This window comes from Staurois parvus, unplaced genomic scaffold (assembly GCF_062004578.1).
Source record: "Staurois parvus isolate SC_StPar_1 unplaced genomic scaffold, SC_StPar_1.0 ptg001026l, whole genome shotgun sequence".
Taxonomy (NCBI): Eukaryota; Metazoa; Chordata; class Amphibia; order Anura; family Ranidae; genus Staurois; species Staurois parvus.
In genome coordinates, this window is record NW_028318822.1 from 884,146 (window position 1) to 898,146 (window position 14,001).

The window sequence follows — 14,001 nt, forward strand, 5'->3', positions numbered from 1 at the left end:
AAAGCAACTTCATTTATTGAAAACATACAATTGGCAACCCACTGGTTTGGAAAAGGCACGTCTACACATCCAAATTGGACTCCCATCAGATTCTGATGGTCTCCAGCAGCTACAGAACAACTGGGTGTTGATAGCTAAGACTCAGGAAGCGGCCAACCACCGTGGAAACCAGTGTGGAGCGCAAGATGGTGTTGGACCAGAAATAATGTCCGCGGGAGACCGTGATTCCATGGATGTAGGCGGTAACGCGTTTTGAAGCTTCAGATTCTTCCTCAGACCTGATTGGCTCTCGGGGGGTGACCATCTTATAAAGGCTCCAAGCTAGGCAGAAAAAGGATAACCCCGATTCAGATGTTCCTCTGTTTTTTTGTATGCTGTTAGTTCTACAGGCACGCTGTTATGTGCTATTTTGGGATCCAAGTTTATTGTTCCCAAAAAAAAAACCTTAAAAAAGAACCCCTAGACTGCTTTCTGAGCCAACCCACTGATTTGTAGGCTAAAAAGGCATGTCTACACATCCAAAATGGACTCCCATAAGGTTCTGATGGTCTCCAGCAGCTGCAGAACAACTGGGTGGTGATAGCTAAGACTCAGGAAGCGGCTGTCCACCGTGGAAACCAGTGTGGAGCGCAAGATGGTGTTGGACCGCAGATGATGATCGGGGGAGAACGTGATTCCATGCATGTGGGTGGTAACACATTTCGAAGCTTCAGATTCTTCCTCAGACCTGATTGACTCTCGGGGGTGATGGTCTGATGGTCTCCAGCAGCTGCAGAACAACTGGGTGGTGATAGCTAAGACTCAGGAAGCGGACAACCACCGTGGAAACCAGTGTGGAGCGCAAGATGGTGTTGAACAGGAAATTATGTCCGCAGGAGAACGCGATTCCATGGATGTGGGCGGTAACATGTTTTGAAGCTTCAGATTCTTTCTCAGACCTGATTGACTCTTGGGGGTGACCATCTTATAAAGGCTCCAAGCAAGGTGGAAAAAGGATAACCCCCAATTCAGATGTTCCTGTTTTTTTGTATGCTGTTAGTAATACAGGCACGTAGTTTTGTGCTATTTTGGGATCCCAGTTCATTGTCACCCCCAAAAAACCTTAAAAAAGAACCCCCAGACTGCTTTTTGAGCCAACCCACTGATTTATAGGCTAAAAAGGCACGTCTACACATCCAAAGTGGACTCCCATAAGGTTCTGATGGTCTCCAGCAGCTGCAGAACTGGGTGGTGATAGCTAAGACTCAGTAAGCGCCCGGTGCCTTGGAAACCAGTGTGGAGCCCAAGATGGTGTTGGAACGGAAGCTCGAAAGAGTAGGGCCCTATAACCCCTCGTGTGCTGTTTGTAGTTGCTGTAATGTTTCATGTATTGTCCCCCCCTCTATTGTACAGCGCTGCGCAAACCCTTTGGCGCTATATAAACTCGACGTAATAATAATAATGACCGTGGGAGAACGTGATTCCATGCATGTGGGTGGTAACATATTCTGAAGCTTCAGATTCTTCCTCAGACCTGATTGGCTCTCAGGGGTGACCATCTTATAAAGGCTCCAAGCAAGGTGGAAAAAGGACAACCCCCAATTCAGAAGTTCCTCTGTTTTTTTGTATGCTGTTAGTACTACAGGCATGCGGTTATGTGCTATTTTGGGATCCCAGTTCATTGTCCCCCCATAAAAATCTTAAAAAAGAACCCCCAGACAGCTTTATGAGCCAACCCACTGATTTGTAGGCTAAAAAGGCACGTCTACACATCCAAAGTGGACTCCCATAAGGTTCTGATGGTCTCCAGCAGCTGCAGAACAACTGGGTGGTGATAGCTAAGACTCAGGAAGCGGCCAACCACCATGGAAACCAGTGTGGAGCGCAAGATGGTGTTGGACCGGAGAGGACATCTGTGGGAGAACGTGATTGCATGCATGTGGGTGGTAACACATTTCAAAGCTTCTGATTCTTCCTCAGACCTGATTGACTCTCGGGGGTGATGGTCTGATGGTCTCCAGCAGCTGCAGAACATCTGGGTGGTGATAGCTAAGACTCAGGAAGCGGCCGACCACTGTGGAAACCAGAGTGGAGCGCAAGCTGGTGTTGGAACGGAACGTGATTCCATGCATGTGGGTGGTAACACATTTCGAAGCTTCAGATTCTTCCTCGGACCTGATTGGCTCTCAGGGGTGACCATCTTATAAAGGCTCCAAGCAAAGCGGAAAAAGGACAACCCCCAATTCAGACGTTCCTCTGTTTTTTGTATGCTGTTAGCACATAACAGCGTGCCTGTAGTACTATTTTGGGATCCCACTTCATTGTTCCCCCCGAAAAAAAAAAAACTTAAAAAAAGAACCCCTAGACTGCTTTCTGAGCCGATGGAAAAATGAAGAAAATGCTGTGTCTGCTTTAAGTGGGGAAATAGGACTGTATTTGCCAGCAGCTTCTACAGGGGTGCACTACACATGTATGGGAGTACAAAAAATGGCCACTACCCCAGCCTATAACTGGCCTTCACAGCAAGGAGCACATGGAAGGGCGACGCATGTCCAACAACAAAAGAGAAAAATTCCCAGCTAACTTACCAACCAGCCTGCCAACAAACCGAACTAACCCGTCTAACAGCATGCTTTAAAGTTTCTGTGAAGGCCAGCAACCTGACACGCATCCGGTCCTGCTGCCTTTCTGGTGTCAATCTTCCTCAATTTATCTGACTTAATACAAATATGTGCTGCCCCTCCACAGGTTCTTTACCACGGATTCCACATCTCAGATTTTGATCCTCAAAGCAAGCAAAAAATTGGCTTAACCCCTCGCCTACCGGACACTTTTACCCTCTTCCTGCCCAGACCAAATTTCAGCTTTCAGCGCTCTCACACTTTGAATGACAATTGCGCGGTCATGCAACACTGTACCCAAACTAAGTTTTTATCATTTTTTTGAGACAGATAGAGCTTTCTTTTGGGGGTATTTAATCACCTCTGGGGTTTTTTGCCAAACCAAAAAAAGACCAACAATTTTGTTTTTCTTAGTTTCTGTTATAAAGATTTGTAAATAAGTAATTTTTCTCCTTCAAGGATGAGCACTGATATGTGGCACTGATGAGGATGCACTGATGGGCACTGTTAAGCGGCACTAATAGGTGGCACTGATTCAACTGATGGACACTGCCAGCACACATGGGCACTATTGGCCGCACTGATGAGGCTGCACTGATAGACAGTACTGATGGGCACTGTTATTGAGCACGGATTCAACCAATGGACACTGATTGCCAGCACACATGGGCACTATTGGCCACACTGATGAGGCTGTACCAATAGGCGGCACTGATGGGCACTGTTATTGAGCACTGATTCAACCGATGGACACTGATTGCCAGAACACGTGGGCACTATTGGCTGCACTGATGAGGCTGCACCGATGGGCACTGTTAGGCAGCACTGATGGACACCGAGAGGTGGCACTGATTCAACTGATGGACACTGCCAGCACACATGGGCACTATTGGCCGCACTGATGAGACTGCACCAATAGGCGGCACTGATGGGCACTGTTAGGCGGCACTGATTCAGTTGATGGACACTGATTGCCAGCACACATGGGCACTATTGACCGCACTGATGAGACTGCACCGATAGGCGGCACTGATGGGCACTGTTAGGCAGCACTGATTCAATTGATGGACACTGATTGCCAGCACACATGGGCACTATTGGCCACACTGATGAGACTGCACTGATAGGCGGCACTGATGGGTACTGTTATGCAGCACTGATGGGTGGCATTGATTTAATTGATGGACGCTGATGGCCAGCACACATGGGCACTATTGGCCACACTGATCATCAGGACACCGATGATCAGTGCCCTGATAATCAGTGTAAATGTACCCATCCAAAATGCTGCTTACCGGCTCTCCTCTCCTCACGTGCTACCAGCATGAGGAGAGGACTGCCGATAACCAGCATTTCCTATTTACACCATTATCAGCTGTGATTGGACACAGCTGGTCACATGGTAAAAGCGGCTGTGATTGGCCCATTCCTTAGTCATGTGATCAGTGCACGGGGGGTATGGTTCTGGGAGGACGCCCTGCAAGAACTAGCCAACTATGCTGCAGCCGTCTTTTGGCCATAGCGCAGTCAGGAACGTATCAGGGAGCACAGAGTTAAAAACCTGCATTTCATTTAACATAGAGATTTCCTATGACCGGCAGCCCCATCTAGTGGCCAAAATGTGGTATTTTTTTAAAATGCCTCCATCAGTAAAAGTAGCGCAATGCAACATTATGTCAATGATCAAATAAAATAAATTCACAATGGCTTGTTACATGAAATCTTTTTTAAAAAACATACCTTTATGTGTTTGTGAACGCTTACACCACAAAATGTACTCAGCCAATGAAAAGTAATGATTTTCATTCTTCTCCTGCTATCAATGGCCAACCCGGTCCCACACTTCATCCATGTCTTTGGTGACCTCTGATCTCCTTATGAACTGTTTCTTCCATGATGAAGATCAGCCATGGAGTATATCTGAGGTGTATATCAGGGTGTGCTTCTTCCCCACATGAGAGCTGGGATGTCCAGCAACATTCATCTAGAAGACATTTCCCGCACTCAAGGCACTAATACACCTCCAGGGTTGTGTGGGATCCCTAATGTACAAGAAGACAGGACTTCAGTGAGGAACATTTCCCTCACTCAGGAGTGTTTTCTCCCCTGTGTGAGATCTCTGATGTCTGTAAAGATTGGACTTCACTGAAAAACATTTCCCGCACTCAGGACAGGAATGCGGCTTCTCTCCTGTGTGCAATCGCTGATGTGTGTAAAGGTTGGACTTCTGTGAAAAACATTTCCCGCACTCGGGACAGGAATACGGCTTTTCCCCCGTGTGAGCCCTCTGATGTCTGTCAAGACTGGACTTCTCTGAAAAACATTTCCCGCAATCAGGGCAGGAATACGGCTTCTCGCCTGTGTGAGATCTCTGATGTGTATAAAGATGGGACTTGTGTAAAAAACATTTCCCACACTCAGGACAGGAATACTTTTTCTCCTTCGTGTGAGATCTCTGATGTGTGTAAAGACTGGACATGTCCGAAAAACATTTCCCGCACTCAGGACAGGAATACGGCTTTTCACCTGTGTGCGATCTCTGATGTCTGTAATAAAAGGACTTGTCTGAAAAACATTTCCCGCACTCAGAGCAGGAGTACGGTTTTTCCCCTGTGTGAAGCCTTTGATGTGTGACAAGATGTGATTTTAGTACAAAACATTTCCCGCACACAGTACAAGAATAGGGCTTTTCCCCCGTGTGAAACCTTCTATGTATGAAAAGATGAGACTTCACTGAAAAACATTTTCCGCAATCAGAACAGGAATACGGCTTCTCACCTGTGTGGAACCTCTGGTGGATTTGAATATTGGACTTTTGTGAAAAACATTTTTCGCAATCAGGACAGGAATACGGTTTTTCCCCCATGTGGGACCTTTGATGTGTGACAAGCTCTGATTTTTGGACAAAACATTTCCTGCACTCAGCACAAGAAAATGGCTTTTCCCCCGTGTGAGATCTTTTATGGACATTAAGATTGAATTTAGAATGGAAACATTTCCCGCACTCAGTACAGGAGAACCTCTTCCCTGTTGGAAGGCCGGCCTGGTCCCGCACAGTCTGAGGTTCCTCAGGATACGAGGATTCCGATGGTCCATCTACACTGGGTGGTGCCGGATGGACATTGGAGGGAGCCGGGTTTTCTCCTGGACTATACTGTGTGATGTCCTCATCTTCTACTTTCCAGTCTGGAGACAAAGTGAGACAATCCTCGGAGGTTTTCCTCATCTCCCGGCCATGGACTAAAATACAAAGACAAAGAGGATTACTAGACAGGAGCTGATTGGTTCCCCCAAACCAGGACTCCGCCCACATCAGGCAGCTTGGTCTCTGAGGAGCTTACAATTCCACCCTCAAGGGAACTAGGAAATGGCTCCTCTGATCTCCTACCAGGTCATTTCTTTATTCATGGACCTTAGTCAGAGAGTGAGGAAACAACCAGAACTGTCTTTTATAGGAGGGACAGTGATGAGGAGATTATAGGACGAGGGTCCCCACCCCCTCTATCACTCATCGCCATCTTCCCAACACAAGAAGTACTGCACTTCCTTATTTAGTCCATGATTTAGTCATGAAGAACAGCGGGGCTGAGCCCCACCAGAGGTCAGAGAGTGAGGATGGGGGGAGAACAACCAAGATGAAGACTGGACTGATCCTGAAGACCACCATCATTGGGGTATTGACTCCTCCCTCATTATCACTTTCTGTTTAGGGTCCAAAGTTGGAGGATGTTATCGCATTATTATCACCATGTAAAAGTCTGTGCTCCAATCACATCATCCGATATAAAATGTCCAGCTGGGAGGAAATTTAGGACTATGAAATGTACAACATATTGTGTAAGAATAAACAGTAGGACTATAAAAGTATCAGAATTATATAACATGCAACACAAAATATATAGTGCAGGGGTCAGGAGTATGTAATGTACAACAGAGTATATAGTGCAGGGGTCAGGAGTATGTAATGTACAACATAGAGTATATAGTGCAGGGGTCAGGAGTATGTAATGTACAACATAGAGTATATAGTGCAGGGGTCAGGAGTATGTAATGTACAACATAGAGTATATAGTGCAGGGGTCAGGAGTATGTAATGTACAACATAGAGTATATAGTGCAGGGGTCAGGAGTATGTAATGTACAACATAGAGTATATAGTGCAGGGGTCAGGAGTATGTAATGTACAACATACAGTATATAGTGCAGGGGTCAGGAGTATGTAATGTACAACATAGAGTATATAGTGCAGGGGTCAGGAGTATGTAATGTACAACATACAGTATATAGTGCAGGGGTCAGGAGTATGTAATGTACAACATAGAGTATATAGTGCAGGGGTCAGGAGTATGTAATGTACAACATATAGTATATAGTGCAGGGGTCAGGAGTGTGTAATGTACAACATGGCGTATATAGTGCAGGGGTCAGGAGTATGTAATGTACAATATAAATTATACAGTGTAGTGGTCAGGACTCATAATATTGGTGTTCAGTGTTAAGTGGAAGCTGAAAGGTCTACTTGAGACAAGTTGCAGAGGTCCCACCCCACTGCCTCCCATTTCCTGAGACTGCACTCAGTGACTTGGGTCTGAGACTATACAGACATATCCCTCCACTCGGCACAGCCAGCAGACAACAGAGTAGCCCTGGGAGAATGGTTCTGTCAGAGATCTTGCTAGACCCAGGCATGGGGCAGAAGACCCAAGGAGAAGAAGACCCAAGACACATGTCACAGGTCCCTAGGTTAAGCAATGTCTATGGTGAAAATCAACATTGTGCTTCCAGCTGAACCCCAGAATCTCCATAAATCCAGTCTAGATACATAAATTGTGTCTGCAGCACAGAGAAGGAAGATTATCCGAGAGAAATCCAGGAATACAGGACGGGGAACACAGCTCAGGAAAGTGACCAGGGGATTACAGGCTGATATCACCCAGTCCCCGCCCTACTCTGGACCAATCAGTGAGCAGTATGGGTGGAGGAATGGATTTAGTGTTCATGACCCACCTGTGCTGATCTCTGTAGGAGTGTCCTCCTCTATAAATGTCCCCGTTATTCCATCCTCCTCCATAGACTGCTGATCATCCCTCACATATGGCTCCTCTTCTTCTTCTGCTGTAACATCATCTTCTATATCTATCAGATCTTCACCCTAAACCAAGAGAATGATGGACAATAACATCTGTAAAATATGAGCATTAATACTGTGAGATAACATTATAAACATTCACAGATTGTCTCCACAAGTCCATGTTCTAGATCAGGGGTCCTCAAACTGCGGCCCGCCGAGCATATTTATCCGGCCTGCCGGGCAGGGGCGTATTTGCCGCCCCCCTCCCCTTTTCCCATGGAAGGGACACTTCCGTGGGAAAGATAAAGGGGCAGGGCCGCCATGGCTGAGGGACCAGCTGCAGAGGAGAGCAGAGTGGTGGGCGGATCCCCAGAGTGCGCTCAGAGTGCGTGAGGGGCGGGGCCCGCTGTCAGTGTGCCGGTATCCAGGTGAAGGCCAGAAGGAGGAAGCAGAAGAGGATGAGGTCAGGGGGAGGAGCTGGCCAGCTCCTTTGCAGCCACCGCCGGAGATCGAAGGGGAGAAGTGACACAGGCACCCATCCTGGAATGATCCTGACACCATCTGGAGGAGCCGCTGCTGGACAGGTAAGTGCTAGGAGGACTGGTGCTTCTCCACTCCTGTCTCACTGTCCTCCTGATACACTGCCCCCCACCTGTTCCACTTCCCTCCCCCGTCCCATTGCCCCCCCCTCAATCACACTGCCCCCACATGTCACCCTGCCCCACACCTGTTCCACTTCCCCCTCCTGTCCCCCACATTGTCCTACTACCACCCATCTGTCCCCACTGCCCCTCACCTGTCCCTCTGCGCTCCTCCTGTCCATCTGCCCCTCACCTGTCCCTCTGCGCTCCTCCTGTCCAGCAGCCCCGATACTGTCCCATGCCCCCTGTCCCACTGCCCCTCACTTGTCCCAGGGGCATATTTGCCTAGGGCAGCACTTTTCAGGGGGGTGGCACAGCGATGTAAGTATAATTGGTGTCAGTGGGAGTAATAGTGCCCCATCATTAGTGTCAGTGTGGGAGGAATAGTACCTCCTCATTGGTGTCACTGACACTTTTCCTCCCACTGACAGTACTGTGTCGCAGTCTCTGGTCATCTGCAGTATGTCCGCAGTCTCTGGTCATCTCCTTTACTGTGTCCGCAGTCTCTGGTCATCTCCTGCAGTATGTCCGCAGTCTCTGGTCATCTTCTGTACTGTGTCCGCGGTCTCTGGTCATCTTCTGTACTGTGTCCGCGGTCTCTGGTCATCTCCTGTACTGTGTCCGCAGTCTCTGGTCATCTCCTGTACTGTGTCGCAGTCTCTGGTCATCTGCAGTATGTCCGCAGTCTCTGGTCATCTGCAGTATGTCCGCAGTCTCTGGTCATCTCCTGCAGTATGTCCGCAGTCTCTGGTCATCTCCTGCAGTATGTCCGCAGTCTCTGGTCATCTCCTGCAGTATGTCCGCAGTCTCTGGTCATCTTCTGTACTGTGTCCGCGGTCTCTGGTCATCTTCTGTACTGTGTCCGCGGTCTCTGGTCATCTCCTGTACTGTGTCTGCAGTCTCTGGTCATCTCCTGTACTGTGTCCGCAGTCTCTGGTCATCTCCTGTACTGTGTCCGCAGTCTGTGGTCATCTCCTGTACTGTGTCCGCGGTCTCTGGTCATCTCCTGTACTGTGTCCGCAGTCTCTGGTCATCTCCTGTACTGTGTCCGCGGTCTCTGGTCATCTCCTGTACTGTGTCCGCGGTCTCTGGTCATCTCCTGTACTGTGTCCGCGGTCTCTGGTCATCTCCTGTACTGTGTCCGCAGTCTCTGGTCATCTCCTGTACTGTGTCCGCAGTCTCTGGTCATCTCCTGTACTGTGTCCGCAGTCTCTGGTCATCTCCTGTACTGTGTCCGCAGTCTCTGGTCATCTCCTGTACTGTGTCCGCAGTCTCTGGTCATCTCCTGTACTGTGTCCGCAGTCTCTGGTAATCTCCTGTACTGTGTCCGCAGTCTCTGGTCATCTCCTGTACTGTGTCCGCAGTCTCTGGTCATCTCCTGTACTGTGTCCGCAGTCTCTGGTCATCCCTGTACTGTGTCCGCGGTCTCTGGTCATCTCCTGTACTGTGTCCGCAGTCTCTGGTCATCTCCTGTACTGTGTCCGCAGTCTCTGGTCATCTCCTGTACTATATCCGCAGTCTCTGGTTATCCCTGTACTGTGTCCGCAGTCTCTGGTCATCTCCTGTACTGTCCGCATTTGTCCATAGTTTTTTTTTTGTAAACTATAGTCTGGCCCTCCAACGGTCTAAGGGACAGTGAACTGGCCCCCTGTTTAAAAAGTTTGAGGACCCCTGTTCTAGATGCTCTGTCCCACCAACCTTGTAACAGTGAGGGATGGTGTGACCTTCCTGTGTGGAATCCCGGGAATACAGAGGACGGGGACATCTCTCTGGTGGGTTCCTGGTATTAGGTGGCTCCATCATATCCTTGTGTCCTTCTGAAAACTCCTCCATCACTCCATACTCCTCATCCTCCTCTTTATACTCTTCTTTAACAACAATATTATAATCCTCATAGTTTACACTCTAAATATTAAATAAAACATCAATTGTAACAAACATGCTGTGTATAAATCACAACTATCAACGATTGTTATTCACCGACCCGATGATGGTGAGGGATGGTGTGATCTTCCTGTGTGGAATCCCAAGAATACAGAGGACGGGGACATCTCTCTGGTGGGTATCTGTTACTTGAAGTCTCCATCATGATGTCCTTGTAGAGATCCTTCTGTCTCTCAGAAAGCTGCTTCATCACTCCATACTCCTCATCCTCCTCTTTATACTCTTCTTTAACATCAATATTATCATCCCCGAGGATTCCACTCTGAAAGATATAATAAAACATTCATTGTAACAAACATGCTGTGTATAAATCACAACTACCAATAATTGTCAATCATCTACCTGATGATGGTGAGGGATGGTGTGACCTTCCTGTGTGGAATCCCGGGAATACAGAGGACGGGGACATCTCTCTGGTGGGTTCCTGTAGCTGGATGACTCCACCATGGTGTCCTGGTACAGATCTTTGTGTACTTTTGGAAACTCTGACTCCTCTATCACCCCATCCTCCTCCTCTTTTATCTCTTCTTTAACATCAACTTTAGAGTCTCTCAGGTTTCCACTCTGAATATAAAATAAAATGCCATCAATAGTAACAATGCAGATAATGTACAGATCCTAATGATACTATCAGTGATTGTTCCTCATGTACCTGATGATGGTGAGGGATGGTGTGACCTTCCTGTGTGGAATCCCGGGAATACAGAGGACGGGGACATCTCTCTGGTGGGTTCCCATGACTGGATCCATCTACCTGATGATGGTGAGGGATGGTGTGATCTTCCTGTGTGGAATCCCAGGAATACAGAGGACGGGGACATCTCTCTGGTGGGTTCCCATGACTGGATCCATCTGTAGGAAACACACACACTGACTGAATCCATTGTTTCTATGTGTTTATCAGATGATGGGGGATCTAGGTGGATCCTCCGTACTGCTCTCTCCTTTACAATAAAGTCTCCTCTTACCCGGTGATGTGAGGGGCGGCTGATTGTCCATCATGACGTCCTTGTAGAGATCCTTGTGTCCTTCTAAATACTCCCACTCCTCCATGGAGAAATAGACAGTGACACCCTGACACCTTATAGGAACCTGACACACACAACGATACAGTCATTATCAGGAGGAGCCGTGAGGTCAGTGTGATGTCATAGGATTCTCTGACTCTGGTTGGAGGGACATTGGGAGGAACTGTGAGGTCAGTGTGATGTCATAGGATTCTCTGACTCTGGATGGAGGGACATTGGGAGGAGGAGCTGTGAGGTCAGTGTGATGTCATAAGATTCTCTGACTCTGGTTGGAGGGACATTGGGAGGAGGAGCTGTGGGGGCGCTCTGTGAGGTTTCTGTACACAGAATCATTTCTCCCGGGTGCGTCCCACCTCTCCTACACTGAAAGATGAACGTTGTCTTTGGGCTTTGCCAGGACACATCCTATCCCTGTGATCTCCGTGTTCTCCGGAGACTTTACTGATCACATTTCAGGATGAATATCTGAGACTGGGATCATTATGGATAAATACGTTTTCAGGACATTTCCTACAAATGACATTTTCTCTCTTTCTTCCTATCTCAATCTTATAAAATAAAGACAAACATATTCCAATCCCCCCGAAAAAAACCCCCATCCCCCGACACTGATAAAAGTCATATAATCCGTTAGTATAGACTGATGGGGTGAGAAGGTGACCCATCTCCACAATGAGGAGAATGTTCCGGCCCCGGAAGTGGGGGAATGTTGTGCCCCTGAAGGGGTTAATCTGGGTTCCCACACTATATATGTGTGTATCATCATCTGCTGGAGATAAAAGACGTCACAGTGACTATGGAGGAAGAGGACGGACGTGACCATGGAGGAAGAGGACGGACGTGACCATGGAGGAAGAGGACGGACGTGACCAGGGGGGAAGAGGACGGACGTGACCAGGGAGGAAGAGGACGGACGTGACCATGGAGGAAGAGGACGGACGTGACCAGGGGGGAAGAGGACGGACGTGACCAGGGGGGAAGAGGACGGACGTGACCAGGGGGGAAGAGGACGGACGTGACCATGGGGGAAGAGGACGGACGTGACCAGGGGGGAAGAGGACGGACGTGACCATGGGGGAAGAGGACGGACGTGACCATGGGGGAAGAGGACGGACGTGACCATGGGGGAAGAGGACGGACGTGACCAGGGGGGAAGAGGACGGACGTGACCATGGGGGAAGAGGACGGACGTGACCATGGGGGAAGAGGACGGACGTGACTATGGGGGAAGAGGACGGGGGTGACGGGGGGTTACTGGGTGTAAATAGGAAATAACATCTTATTACCTCCTCTGCTGCCACTTCCACCAACGTCTCCTCTCTACTTCCTCCCCAATCACCGGCTCACTATTTACACCTGACATCACTTCCTGTGTCTTCCATAGAGACTTCCTGTCTGGGTAGAAGTGAGATCACCACCTTGTGTAGCTCAGAGGAACTGTAGCCCCGAGAAGCGTCTGGTAGTGTGACCCCGGCCTTGTGCCAGTTTTTCCCTCTTTACTGGATCACCTGGAACCCCTCGCCATGCATGGGTGAGAATCCCCGAGTACTCCAACTAGCTTTTGTCATCCCCTCTAACCACTAGCCTACAGGGCACTCAGGGGCGGACTGACCATTTGTAAACTCAGGCACTGCCCGAGGGCCCGGGGTCAGTAGGGGGCCCCATAAGATGCCCCTGGTACCTTTTCCATAGGCTTTTGTGAGTTTGGGCAAGGACACAGGGGCCCCATCATCCCCTATTTCCCGGGGGCCCCATGAGTTGTCAGTCCTCCCCTGAGGGCACTTATACCCCCTTCCTGCCTACCGGGCACTTATACCCCCTTCCTGCCCAGGCCAATTTCCAGCTTTCAGTGCTGTCACATTTTGAATGACAATTGCGCGGTCATGCAACATTGTACCCATATGATCATTTTATAATTTTTTTGAAACAGATAGAGCTTTCTTTTGGTGGTATTTAATCACCTCTGGGGTCTTTATTTTTTCTTAAACAAACCAAAAAGCACTGAAAATTTTGAAAAACAAATTTTTTTTCTTAGTTTTTGTTATACAATTTTGTAAATAAGTGATTTTTCTCCTTCACTGATGTGCGCTAATGAGACTGCAGTGATGGGCACTGATAGGCTGCACTGATGGACACTGATGAGGAGGCACTGGTAGGTTGCACTGATGGGCATTGACAGGCACCACTGAAAGGCAGCACTCATATATGGCACTGATAGGCTGCACTGATGGACACTGATAGGTGGCACTGATGAGGAAGCACTGGTAGGTTGCACTAATGGGCATTGACAGGCATCACTGATGGGCACTGAAAGGCAGCACTGATACATGACACTGATAGGCAGCACTGACTGGCACTGTTAGGCAGCACTGACTGGCACTGTTAGGCGGCACTGACTGACAGCACTGACTGGCACTGATAGGCGGCACTGACTGGCATTGATAGGCGGCACTGATTGGCAGCACTGATAGGTGGCACTGACTGGCACTGATGGGTGACATTGAAAGGCAGCTCAGATAGGCACTGATATGTGGCATTGATGTGCACTGGTATGCACTGATATGTGGCATTGATGTGGCACTGACGGGCACTGGCACTGATGAGCACTGACAGGTGGCACTTCTGGGGCCACACTGATCATAAGGGCACACTGATCATCAGTGTCCTGATGATCAGTGTACATGTCCCCTCCACGGAAAGCCGATTACTGTCTCTCC

The 14,001-nt window shown here is 48.6% G+C and overlaps 2 protein-coding genes across 2 annotated transcripts in view; both read right to left on the reverse strand.

Moving 5' to 3' along the window:
• LOC149441101 (uncharacterized) overlaps window positions 1-14,001 on the reverse strand; it is a 261,575-nt gene that overhangs the window by 18,825 nt on the left and 228,749 nt on the right. The window contains exon 9 of the mRNA XM_089657773.1: window positions 4,689-5,840. Coding sequence (XP_089513899.1) covers window positions 4,689-5,840 — 1,152 coding nt within the window. The remainder of the gene's footprint in view (window positions 1-4,688; window positions 5,841-14,001) is intronic.
• Window positions 7,285-12,628, reverse strand: LOC149441103 (uncharacterized). The gene is made up of 6 exons (XM_089657764.1): window positions 11,225-12,628; window positions 10,909-11,108; window positions 10,599-10,820; window positions 10,297-10,518; window positions 10,011-10,217; window positions 7,285-7,752 (listed from the first exon to the last, which is right to left on the reverse strand). The coding sequence occupies exons 1-6, from the start codon at window positions 11,307-11,309 to the stop codon at window positions 7,597-7,599; spliced, it is 1,092 nt and encodes a 363-aa protein (XP_089513890.1). The 5' UTR covers window positions 11,310-12,628; the 3' UTR covers window positions 7,285-7,596.

What these genes read in the sequence shown, in the direction of transcription:
- LOC149441103 (XM_089657764.1), bottom strand. Translation starts at nt 11,309, where the DNA reads ATGGAGGAGTGGGAGTATTTAGAAGGACACAAGGATCTCTACAAGGAC. An exon ending in CCATCCCTCACCATCATCGG is followed by an intron (nt 10,218 to 10,296) that starts GTCGGTGAATAA and finishes TTTAATATTTAG; the next exon opens with AGTGTAAACTATGAGGATTA. An exon ending in CCATCCCTCACTGTTACAAG is followed by an intron (nt 7,753 to 10,010) that starts GTTGGTGGGACA and finishes CTCTTGGTTTAG; the next exon opens with GGTGAAGATCTGATAGATAT.